At 42.1% G+C, this 13,241-nt stretch overlaps 1 protein-coding gene across 4 annotated transcripts in view; it reads right to left on the reverse strand.

Moving 5' to 3' along the window:
- FRMD3 (FERM domain containing 3) overlaps window positions 1-11,860 on the reverse strand; it is a 219,829-nt gene extending 207,969 nt beyond the window's left edge. For 3 of the 4 annotated variants that reach the window (XM_054032510.1, XM_054032509.1, XM_054032508.1), the window contains exon 1: window positions 11,385-11,860. In XM_054032510.1, coding sequence (XP_053888485.1) covers window positions 11,385-11,534 — 150 coding nt within the window. In that variant the 5' untranslated portion in view covers window positions 11,535-11,860. The remainder of the gene's footprint in view (window positions 1-11,384) is intronic. The other variant, XM_054032511.1, reaches the window with a different exon arrangement.
- Window positions 11,861-13,241: the final 1,381 nt, after the last annotated feature.

Below are 13,241 nucleotides of genomic sequence, written 5' to 3' on the forward strand. Positions count from 1 at the left end.
CCAGGCACCAGTGCACCAAGCGTGTGCCTGGAGCAGCAAGCCGCAGGGGGCGGCCTGCCAGTCGCCGTGGGGGCGGCAGTCAGGCTGCCTTCGGCGGCATGCCTGTGGGAGGTTCGCCGGTCCATGGTTTCGGCGGCAATTCGGCGGCGAGTACGCCGAAGGCGCAGGACCAGCGGACCTCCCGCAGGCATGCCACCAAATCCACGTTACCAGCGTGTTTATAAGAAAAAGCATAGAATTGCTTATTACCAATACTGCAAACTACTGAGCACCCCGGTAATTCAACATCACTAGTAATAAAGACTGAAGTCAGAACTTAAACAGTTCTGTGAATGATGTTCAAGCCTCAATGCCTCAAGCCCCACTCCTGCATAGTGTAGAAAATCTCAAAGAAATAAAAAGATAATAATTAACATAATACTTGGTGCTTATGTAGCACTTTCAATTCTAAGCTCTCAAAGACATTTACAGAAGTGATTAGCATTATTTTTGCCCCTTTTTACAGAGTGAAAAACTGAGATGAAGTAAGATCAAACTATTTGCCCCAAGCCACGTAGCAAGTCAGTGGCACAGTTGACAACAGGAGTCAAAACACAGATTCCTCATGCTGTGCTTTAAACATTAGACCGTGCGTCTCCTAATTTTACATTCTGATTGGTTAATAGGCTCCAATATAATACACACACACAGTATTTTTATTATGTTAACAGCAATATTGAGTAAGGAATTAATCCTTTTACATGTTAAGAAGATTATTTTGAATAAACTGCACAGTGCTAGAATTAATTTATTTTACTATCCTGTCTGCAACAGTTTAAGTCTCTTTTAGAGCAATGCTAATAGATTTTCAGCACTGAAATATATGCATAAACAAGCAAAGGGGGAAATGAAGATGTTTGGTTTTTTTTTTAAGTAAATGATTACCTCTTCTACAGGAATCATTCATTTTTGTTTTATGGTCATATTGCACTGTTTTCAAGATAAGTAGAGAGTATAAAAAGACCCATTAAGTGTTCTGTTTTATCTCAAGTTTCCAGGGTTACTTTCAATGATATAGCTAGTTTTCCTGTTCCTCTAAAGTAAATGTTACCAGAATATGGATTTCCTTATAACAGGGGTAGGCAACCTATGGCACGCGTGCCAAAGGCGGCACGCGAGCTGATTTTCAGTGGCACTCACACTGCCCGGGTCCTGGCCACCAGTCCGGGGGGGGGCTCTGCATTTTAATTTAATTTTAAATGAAGCTTCTTACACATTTTAAAAAAACGTATTTACTTTACATACAACAATAATTTAGTTATATATTATATACTTATAGAAAGAGACCTTCTAAAAACGTTAAAATGTATTACTGGCACACGAAACCTTAAATTAGAGTGAATAAATGAAGACTCGGCACACCACTTCTGAAAGGTTGCCAACCCCTGCCTTATAACAATAAAATAATACTTTGTACTTTGTGTCTTTCATCCCCCAATCTTTCTTAAGAAAGCTGCACAATACCCTGTGAGGTCAGTAACTATTATACATATTTTCAAGGATCATTTCACCCACTACTGAAATGCAGCCAACTCTGGGGTTGGAGTGCAATAGCTGTTTAACAGTACACACAAACTCCAAGATTTTATCATCAGATGATGTTTATACAACATAAAAATAAAGTAAAAAAAGGAAACTAAGGGAACAGCAAGACTTTCACGGGCAAAGAGAATGAAACAAGACTGGACATAATAAACAGTAGGAGAGACAGGTCATGTAAAGACTTGAAGGAAAGGACAATATTAAACTTGACTTAATAGGCATAAGATTAGAACAGGAGCAGAATGTGGCCTGATATGTGGGCAATGATTTTAGCTGCTCAATACTGGATGAACTGTAGAGAAGCAATGGAAAATGAGGAAGCCAGAGAGAAATACACCTCTACCTCGATATAACGCTGTCCTCGGGAGCCAAAAAATCTTACCGTGTTATAGGTGAAACCGCATTATATTGAACTTGCTTTGATCCACCAGAGTACGCAGCCCCGCCCACCCGGAGCGCTGCTTTACCGCGTTATATCTGAATTTGTGTTATATTGGGTCGCATTATATCGAGGTAGAGGTGTAGGTTGTAGTATTTAAGACATCAGCTAACCAAAGCATAGACATGCAGTGTTAGTTGAAGGGATTAGTAGGAAGTGATGTATTTTCACTATGTGATAGAGAAAGGAACAGCAGGGTTCATTGACAGCTTGGATGTGACAGGAAAGAGAGAGAAAGGAGTCAGAGATGACCTCGAGGTTATGAACCTCAGTAACAAGAAGGATGGCAATAATTGTCTGCACCAGGAGAGAAGAGAGGAAAGGGCTTAGAAGGTAATAGGAGGAGACAAAACTTATCTACAGTATGTTTAATTTGATAAACCAGAACACCCAAGAGATAGCAATGCCACAAAAATGCAAGTATATTTCTACACCAACAGGAATCATCCTATAAAAGAATATATCAGATACCAACGTTGCTCATTATCTGGCCTGAATGATTGAGCCGTCAGCTATGTACAGACAGTCACATGGTGACAATCCAAATCTGTAGGGAGAAAAACTCAGAGATCTTATTCCCTCTTCTCAGGAAGGATTCAAATCCCATTTTTGTGAAAGATAACTTACTTGGCCTCCATGAAATTATGGAAACAGCATTTCAGGGAAATATAAAAGTTTGGATTCAAGTGAATGCAACAAAAAATCCTAAATAGGATGTTTCCACACCGCTGATTTGTTTTGGCTCTAACCTTGAGTGCATTATTCCTGTTAAATGATCTCTCAGTTACATCAAGTGGTTGATCATATCTCGGCAGAACTGAGCATCTCAGAATGCCAGAAGTCCCTATCTTGTGAGGTACAGAGTACTTTCAGTTCTCTTGCAAGACATGGGAATCCGTGAAATCATTAGGAGCGGGAGCTGCTCTACACCTCACAGGAGGCACTCAGCACATAACAGGATCAAATCCATTATTTGAGAAAATTTCAATTGTGGTGCACTGTGTCTTATTTATTTTGTTATTTTTTTTCTCCACTGGCTTTGAGGATTTTTTTTTTATTATTTGTATTACAGTAATACCCATAAAGTGCTAGGCTTTGTCCAAAACATACAGGATGACACAGTCTGTACTTCAAAAAGCTTATGTTCTTGGAAGACAAACAACTAATGGAGAGTGGGTAGAAATCAAAACATTAGTATATACTATCATATGTATAATTATTTTAAATTAGTATCAGCTTCTCCCAGCTTCCCCTCTAACTAGTAATTATTAACTGGCTAATTTTGTGTAGCGAGAAGTGGATTTTTATCTCTTTCCTTTCTCACACACACCTCTATCCCGACATAATGCGACCCGATATAACACAAATTCGGATATAACGCGGTAAAGCAGTGCTCCGGCGGGGGCGGGGCTGCACACTCCGGCGGATCAAAGCAAGTTCGATATAACGCGGTTTCACTATAACACAGTAAGATTTTTTGGCTCCCGGGGACAGCGTTATATCGAGTAGAGATGTAGTTCATAATGATAAAGTCAAAATTTTTAGTACATAAGTTTATTTCAATGTGACAGGCAATTTGGGAAAAAAAATAAAAAGACCCAAAAGGTTATTATGCGAGTCTAACGGCATAAACAGAGATTTTGAATTCCTATTCAGGCAGGTGCATTTACTTCTAAATTTCACACCGGAGAGACAGGTATTGAATAACAAGACAGCTTTGTGATATTAATAAATATCTTCAAAACCCATGAAGATAGATTCAAGATTTTTTATAAATAGGAACTGCTAATATATGTTTTTTGGTTTATATTCCTAGCTAATAACAGTCACTGGTTTTTTTTGGGGGGGGGTTATAATGGGATTATTCAGTTCTTAAAAAGGGTACACCATACATCTACGAGTGTTTCATGTACAAGAATACAATATTGTAAGCCTGTGCAATTGTAAGAAAGGACAACAGAAATCTAGTTTAATACATACAGACACGGTCTCAAAATTGATCAATGGGGCTTTTGACATGCAACTCCTGTCAAGTGAACTACTAATAATTGCACAGCTACCAACTCAGACATGTAGTTGAGAATACAGGCCATAGTATCACATCTTTAAATGTATCAATAAAATGTGACATGAAACTCATTCTAATTTGCATCCCACTACCTACAACTTCTATCTCCATTTCCTAATAGCTGAATTGTTACAGCACCATCAAGCAGCTCAAGGCATTTGCTGGTTATGGCTCTGACATCACTTACAGGATAAATATAAATTCACTAAATCTTCTGCCTGCTGTCTACATAATCCATTAACCTTTCCCTTTCCACAGCTAAGGTTCATTTCGTCATCTTCATCCCTGGCTTCTTAGCTCTCTCATTTCCCTTGTTCCCCTCTCCTTCCCATTTATTTTCCAGGTTGTCAACATTTCACATCTTCACAGTTGGGTTCATCTCCCAATGGACATTGATCCTTCATCGCAAAAGCTTGCTTCAGTATACTCTATTCTTCACATTTCACCGAGCAATGAGAAGTTTAAAGAGAGTCCTTTGGTTCAAGTTTTGTAAATTGGTATCTTTCAGTAAGACACAAAGAAAGAATATATTAAATTTATTCAAGAAGGCGGGTCCACAATTATTAATGGAAAGATACAGGAGACTGAGAATGTCACATTAAAGACTAAATACCAACACGTGAATCAATTCCTTAAATTACAGCAGTGAACATGTGTGCTCAAGAGAAAAGGTAAAAGAAAAAAACTGTTCATAAATAAATTATCAGTTTCACAATCTAAAATAGGTCAGAAATATTTTCTGCAAAGGGCTGTACAAAGTTTACATATAAAGGTCAATGTAAAATTGATGAAGCATTCACAACAGATTGTAATGACCACTCTCAGATTTGGTCTTCCCCATTCTTTTTTTTAAGAGGTGTAAGACCTATCAGCAGATCATAACCAAAGCAGAGGAAAGTTTGCTGGTTTTCCTTTTTGAATGCAAAACAATTTTTCCATCATCTTTTTTACCCCTAATTTGACAGCTGAACTCACCAAGAAATGAAGTTTTAATGATAACCAAATCATCATTTATGTACCAAAGTGGTAATGTAATGAAACTATAAGCAAATATATACATTTCTATTCAGGAAAGATCAACTCAATGGCAGCATCTTTTGTTGAGACAGGTCCTGTTATTGGAGTTTTACAGCTCAGCTGACTGGAGCATAAGGAGATCAAGTAACTTGCCCCAGGGTGATTCAGTATTTTTACAAATAGTCACAAAGAAAGTAAAGTTCACTACTAGCTTTAATGTCTCAACAATAAACTATGATTTGGAGGTGGGGAGCGCTTTCACACCAACTTTACAGAGTCTCTTAGCAGAGTCAGAGCAGCTGGAGTTGAAAGGCCTGAAATGCCAGAAGCTGTTAAAGGCTATCAGATTGCAGTGTAATTTAAATTAGAAATATGTTACATTTACTAGCCGTTCTGGAGATGAGGATTAAAATTCTGCCTTAGGTCATCTATGCAAATTAATTTAATGGCTTCATAATGGTTCATGATAGACATTTGTTCACATAAAAAAACCCACTATACAATTTGATAGTTCAACATAACACTCTCTTCTCAAGAAACATCAGATACAGGAATTAGCAGGTGTATCAGGATTAAAGGTATATTGGAATACTTAAGGCTCCAATTCAACAAGGTATACATAAACCCATACTTAATTTTAAGCATGTGAGTTAGTCCCATTGAAGTCAATGACTTCTTCCTGTTATATGTTTGTACAGAACCTAACACAGTGGGGCCTTTGAGCACTACTGCAATACAAACAACCATAACAACAAATATTGAATAGACCCACTAGTACTTAAAATACATAGTCTCTAAGAACATGTGAGTCATAAAGCATCCTATCATCTACTCATTAAGGTATTTACGTTATGGTGACAAAGTTTAAACCAGGATATTTTGATATTTTAACATAATATTGGCAAAATCAAGAACAGAATCCCTGTTTGCTTTGCACAACTCTTCTCTGGGTTTCACAGTTCCTCAAAAAATTCTTACTGTTCTGAATCTTATTGCAGCAAAAGGTTCTAAATCCTATTTCTGCCATTATCCTCTCCTAAACCTTTACTGAAATCCCTTTAGTAGTATGCTCAGTCAGGCAGGTCAACTGTCTTTTGCAAATGGAAACAGACAGTTACCACAGTACCTTTAGGTTATTTTCCATGCTGTCTACCTTTTAGCTATGCAACTGCAGCTTTACCCTAGCGCTGCTTTAAGGCTGTCAAATGTGCAGGTCCCAGAAAGGCTTAACCCATAAATAAAAAAAAGAGGGAAACAAATGTCATTGCAAGAATTTGTTAAGCTTCAGTCCCCAAGCATTTCCTGTGTCACTCATCACTTCATCTAATTTACACTCATGAAGTCTCACCGCTTAAGAAAACAATATATTGAATTCTGACCTTTGAGCTACATACCGAGCCCTAAGCTACTTGATGACCTACATGACGACAGTTCTACAGCCCAGTTGGCTAGAATCTGCAAATGAATGATTCATATTAGTCTCTCCCCAACCCACTCCATAATTTGATATTTCACAAAGAAAAATCATTTCCAGCAGAACGCACTATTAGCCTCTTGAGTGACGGAAGCGCCACTTGAAAGAACCTTAATGCTAAAACGCAAACGCTGGTCTTATTTTTCCTTGAATCCCATTAAATTTACACAAAGAAAATTGAGTCACATTTTTTTAACCCAGTTAACCCCAAGTGTCCTTTATGGTTTGGCTGAAGAACGCACAATTCTGGTTACATCTTTTGTTAGGCCAAATTCTGCAATGAAGCTACGAACTGGAATACAAATGAGTATATTTGTTTAGCTTTATGTTGAAGTGCCTATCATGAGCTCTAAAATAACTCCACACCTGTAACACAGCTATTGTCAAGGGTATATATATTTAAATAGGATTTGGCAGTGTAAAAGTTGAGACAGCACATGTTACAAACTACATATAGCTGCATATCTCACCCCCCCCCCCCAAAAAAACAGACAGAATGTGAGCCCCTCTCTATTTCTTACTACATCCATACTGCCAGTGCTCAGATTCCATATTTGAGGAATTAGGCTCCACTGTCCTGTTAATGATCAAAACATTACTGTCCAGTGTTTTCCAGCCGTCAAAACTCTGGCATTACTGCTATTACCCCACAGCATGGGCTGCTCTCTCCCTTATGAATATGCAGCATTTGGATAACAAAGCTAACATGCAAAAAAAATTTGTCCACATTTTTTTCTGTGATTCTGGGAAGGCATGCAGGAGTTTTGTGAAAGTGTGAGGATGTCTACTAGGCTGCATGGAAATTTTAAAGTGTGTGCGTGGGTGCTCATGTTTGTGTGTACCACGGAAGAATCGGCCGAGTTGGATTTTCATTTTCACATGCCCCTATTTTTGGCAAACTACACTCCATTCTCCTGCTACAAACACATCTTTTTGCCCTCTGCAAGCAAGTGACATTGCACCTGTTCTGCATATCCACTGAATGCCCTATCTGGACAAGTCAGCTTACTTTGCTTTCTATACCTACTTTCTATTCATCTTGCATCCAAAGATGAACTTAGAGTGTCATGTAGGTCCCTGAAGAATTTTGTCCATTCAATTGAGTCCACACACATGATGCAGAAATTGAAGACACCCCTCTTCTGGTGAAGCTTGGATTTTGTTCATTTGTTCAATAATGGAGTTAAGTTAAGAAAGGCCTAACAAAGGTAATGTGTTTTAAGCAAGGCCTTGTATGTTCCACAGTGAAGTCCCTGGATTTTTGACAGACTGGAAATTGTGTGACAGATTAATTTAAAATTTTAACTAGAGATATTTTACATTTTAATATTAAAATACAATCAGTACAGTAGCTATAGTCTAATCATTCAAATTTTATATTGTCTTTGCATATTCAGTTTTTGATACACTAAAGATTTTTGCATTGACAAAGTATAACTGCACTGTATGTGTTATTGGGGGGGGGAAGTGGAAGCAGGAGACAGTTTGGGCTTTTGGCAGATGGGAGAGAATGGAAGGCAGTTTGGGATTGTGAAACATGTACTTTGGCTGGACTTTTCTTCTAAAGTGCTCAGCAGTGAAATAAACAATATTGACCTTTACACAGTCATCCTTAGGTTTCAGAGTCCACAAGCCATATAGAAAAATGAAGACATTCACATCTCTTAGATCTATTGTTTTAGGCTGTTTGCAGACTCAAGAAGACATCATTTATAATGGATTTAAGTTTTCAGGGTTGTCTTCATAACTATGACAGTTTAAAACACTTTAAAATGTTGCTGTTTTTCTACATATATCATTTTAATATCACAAATGCAACACATTCACAGAATAACCAAACTGGTTCCATTACCATAATAAGCTAATCACCTGGCACTCACTCTGCAGAGTCCCTAGAGGGCTGCACCTTGTTTAGCCTTCCAGGTCATCAGAGGCCAGATTCTCAGCTGGTGTAACTAGCTCCAGTAAGTATATGGAACTAGTCGGATTTACAGCAGCTGAGAATCTCAACCTAAATTCTTTGTTATATAGAGATACTGTTTTTTCCATTGATGTCAGAGATGTGCAGCTTACGCAAGTGCAATTCTGAAGGACATCCTGGTTCATACACTCATTAAAGCTATGATCTCATACCTACACTATTCAATTACCAAATAATTTAGTACTGCATGTATATGATGTCAGTATTTCCCTGCTACTTCTAGGCATTTTACAAGACCAAGAATCAAATTCTACACTGATTTACACTCTGAAGAATCCCATTATGTGACAGTTAATGTAGCTGCCCAGGAAGTAAATCAGAACAGCATTTGGCTCAAGCAAAAAAAGTTGCAAAATTGATGGGTCCTGATTTTCAGAGGTGCTGTGCACTCACAAATCCCAATGACTACAATTCAATTTGTGGGTGCTCGGTATCTCTGGAAATTGGCCTGTGGTGACCTATGGCCTAGTAAAGGAAAAGAAGCATGCTCTTCTGACATGAAGGGCCAAATTAATCCCTAGTGTAACTTCAGCGAAGTCAATACGGTTACACAGGGAAGAATTTGGCCTCGAATGCTTACAGAATTCTCTGCATTCCTCACATGAGAGGAACATATCCAAGTTTGGGTTTTATCAGGAATATTCCCATTTCACCCAAACCGGTCTGTCAAAAATATTATCACAGGCAGACAACAAACTCTGCTTCATTAGAAATTTCACAGGCTTTTTTACGTTGTGTGGTTCCCTCAAATGGGTCCGTCTTTTTTCAGGCTGGTAAGAGTAAGGAAAGACGAGCACAATAAAATCACCCTGATTTTAACTGCTCAGCTGTGTTAAATTAGATTAAAAATCCTCATGTGAAGAACTATTTTCTACCTTAAATCACGGGAAAATATCAAGAGGTTCAGCTCATTCCTTCAGATACGGTTCACTTTGAATGCTATGAACTTTCTCAATGCTCAGTATTGCCTGAGCGCAAACACCTTTGGATCCTGCTTTCAAAATAATGTTTTGCTGACATTGGTAATGAGGTCCATCCATCACATACCATCATAACGAGGAACAGGTCAAACACTTCATTAGTGCATGCTGTTGTACTGGAGCTTCTTTTATCCTAGGAAACTTTAGGTACTAGGAATGTTTCCCCCTCCCCCCATCTTTATATTAATAACATTTTTGTCCAATCGATCCAACAACACTTGTAATTCATGAAGCTTCTCATATAACTCTCAATGGGAAATCAAGATTACTTCATGAGAATATTGAACAGAACCAGATTCCAGGCACTTTAAAATAAATGGGGAAGGGTTAATAAATTCTCACATGATTATTGGTCACTTTGCCAGGATATAGTGGAATAATAAAAAGAAAAAATCAGTGTGTCAGTCCATAGCGTATTTCAGGTGCAAATTAGCATATCTGCTCTTCTGTTAAACACACCCTGAATATATTTCCTTCACTGCACACAGCAGGAGCAGCAGCAAGGCTACCAAAGGGCGCTGTATCTGCTCATTCACATAGAAGGTGCTCTCCGGTCCTAGACAGGAAAAATAAGGGACAGATGGAAAGGGCACCCCACAGGAACTGCCTACCACTTTGCCCTTAACAAATAGCGTAGAGCCTAATGATAAGTAGGCCCTTTGGAGGTGAAAGGGGGGCTGGCTGTGACCAAATTACCTGCACAGATCAAGGCACCAGAGAGCACTTGTTTCCTGTGCAACAGGGCAGCAGCTCAGCTGTTCCCAACAGCAGGGCGAGGTCTGCTGCTGCAAAAGCCTGCAATGTACAACAGCACGCACACCCCAAGTCAATGGATTTTGTTACCGCCAAAAAAATAAATATCTTTCAGTGTGAGGAAGGAGACGGAACACAAGAAAAACTCCAGGATCCACCACTACTAGAAAACAGAAATGCAATTTACAATCACAATCAATAGCTAATTGCTCTCAGGCAGATTTGGCATTGCAGTACCAACTGTAAACCTTGTTATACTTTCTTTGTTTCTTTTTTCTATTACAACGTTTTACAAGGAAATAAATATTTTCCGGTATGTCATGGAGACACAAACATTACACACACACTTAGACACAATGGACCAGATTTGTCCCTGGCATCACTCCTGCTAAGTCAATGGAGTTACAACAGTACTATTACTGCAGCCAGCATTTCCAAGGTGCTGGAACTAGGGGTGCTGCTGCACCCCCTGGTTGGAAGGGGTTTCCATCATACACAGGGTTGGCTCAATGGCTCTCAGCACTCCGACTATACAAGTTTTTCCAGCACCCGTTATTCCAGTGAAGTTCGTTAATTTGCAGTACAGTACTGTCCTTTCACAGCAATTCTCTAACAAGTTTTCTTCTGGAAGTTTTCCCCACTCACTGTCTCTCCCGTAACCACTCTGTTTATTAGGCCTTTGCTTTCCCTGCCTGCTTCTCTAGAGGCTCTCACTCCCCATATATACAACTTCTCCATACACCCGTAGTGAACGCACCAGGCAGTGTGTGTGAGAGAGAGAAAGGAATACAACTGGATGAAATGACACGCACGGTGTAAATGCCAATGCACGATTATGTGCCGAAGAGCCCATGGGCTAAAGGGAAAGAGGGGATAGGCGGTATGTCACCAGGGGAGGGGGGCTAAGGGGGGCAGACCTGTAAGTGCCCCCTGGCGTGGTTGATCCTGCAGAGGGACCGGAGAGGCCAGAGGGTTGGAGTCTTGTGTTTTACAGCCCTGGAGCTGCCTGTGGTTTAGAACAGGGAAATCCTTCCCACTCACCCACCTTCGGGCAAACCCAGGCTCCCCACCCCATGCCCCCCGCCAGGCACCTGGATATGGCAGGAGATCTCGGAGTCGTCCAGCAGCCGGATGGTGCATTTCATCTCCTGGCTCAGGGACCTGATGCTCGAGCTCCGGAACCGGATCATTTTCATGGTCCTCCTGCCGCCTCTCCTCATGCACTCGCAGGGGGCGAACATGCACCACAGCCCCCGGGGGGAGCGAGCCCAGCCGCCCGGGCACCTGGAGCCACCCACCCCGGGCCGCGCAGTGCAGCTAGAGCAGAGCTCGGCGGCCGCTAGCCTCAGCCCCGAGGCGGCGGCTCCTGCCGCGAAGCGGACACCATGCTGCCGCTGCCGCTGCCGCTGCCTTTGCCTGCGCCGCCGCTGCCCGAGCCCGGGCTCTTCCCCGCAGCCAGCCCCAGAGGGGGCCGCGCGCCTAAACCACAAGCCCCGGCGGCGTGTGAAGAGACTGGGAGCCCGGGGTCTGCGCCAGAGGCTGGGACCGCCGCTGCTGCTGCGTCAGTCTCTGCTCTCCTGTCTCCAGCCCAGCTTCAGCATCCCTCCACCCTCCCTGCCTCGCAGCCCGCCGTTGCCCCTCCCTACGCCTCCTCCCCCTTCTCTTCTCTCTCGCGCCCAGTCGCCCCCTCGTCTGTCTCTCTCCTTCCCCCTCTCACATTCTCTTCTTCCCTCCCGCCCCAACATTTTCTCTTCTCCTCCCTCTATTGCTCTCTTGTTCTCTTCCCTGCCTGCCTGGCTTCTTCCTCCCATTTTCTCACCCCCGTTCCCATGCACTCAGTTTCTGTTGGGGCACAGGTGGGCTTAAGCCAAAGGCGTGGTCTCAAAGCACCCTCAGGAGAAGGGGGTCCTTGCTGCAGATTTGGAAAAGTCAGCATTTTCCACCTTTGCAAGGAAAATTATGAAAGTGCTAAAGGTGCAAATGCTCTGTTTATTTTAGCATGGCCTGTGGCAAGTTCCTTGACCTAAGGAGTTTATAATACAAAGCCTCACTCGAACCTCCCCTGCACCTGAGTAACTCAATTTTGTGATTCCAGAGTTGGGCCCTGCTTAGAACAAAAACAGTGGGTGGTGGTGGATATGGATGGAGTAAGAAGATGGAAAGGTATAGAACACTATAATTACAACCTGTTATCACTATACCCTATTTAAGAATGTGTGTCTTAGAGCCACATGATTCCAGAGAGAACTAGTCTATTATACATGATATGTTCTGATCCCATTAGCTGGTCCCTACCTATCCATGATTCTATAGGAGAGAAAATGAAAATATCAGATCACCAGGAAGCCACTGTCTTGGATGCTGCACCATCAATAGATGCTGCACCACAATCTGTGGCAACTCAATATGCCACAGAGCTACAAATAGGGTTGCCAGGTGTCCGGTTTTATACTAGAATGCCTGGTCAAAAAGGGACCCTGGCAGCTCCGGTTGGCACCGCCAACCAGGCTGTTAAAAGTGTGGTTGGTGGCACAGCAGGGGCCCAGGGTTAAGACAGGCTCCATGCTTGCCCTAGCTCTGCACAGCTCCTGGAAGTGGCCACCAGGTCCTTGCGGCCCCTAGGCACATGGTGGCCATGGAGACTCTGCGTGCTACCCCTGCCCCTAGTGCCAGCTCCGCAGCTCACATTGGCCGGGAACCACGACTAACAGGAGCTATGGGAACAGCGCTCGCAGGTGCGAGGGCAATGTGTGGAGCCTCCGTGGCCGCCCACGTGCCATGAGGCTGCACTGCAGGGACCTGGTGGCCACTTCCTGGGAGTTGCAGTAAACGCCACAGGGACCCCTCACCTCAAATTCCCTGCCCCACCCTTGAGCCCCTTCCTGCACTCCAAGCCCCTCATCCCTGGCCCCACCCCAGAGCCCACACCCCCAGCTGGAGCCCTCACA

This window comes from Malaclemys terrapin, chromosome 6 (genome assembly GCF_027887155.1).
Source record: "Malaclemys terrapin pileata isolate rMalTer1 chromosome 6, rMalTer1.hap1, whole genome shotgun sequence".
NCBI lineage: Eukaryota > Metazoa > Chordata > Testudines > Emydidae > Malaclemys > Malaclemys terrapin.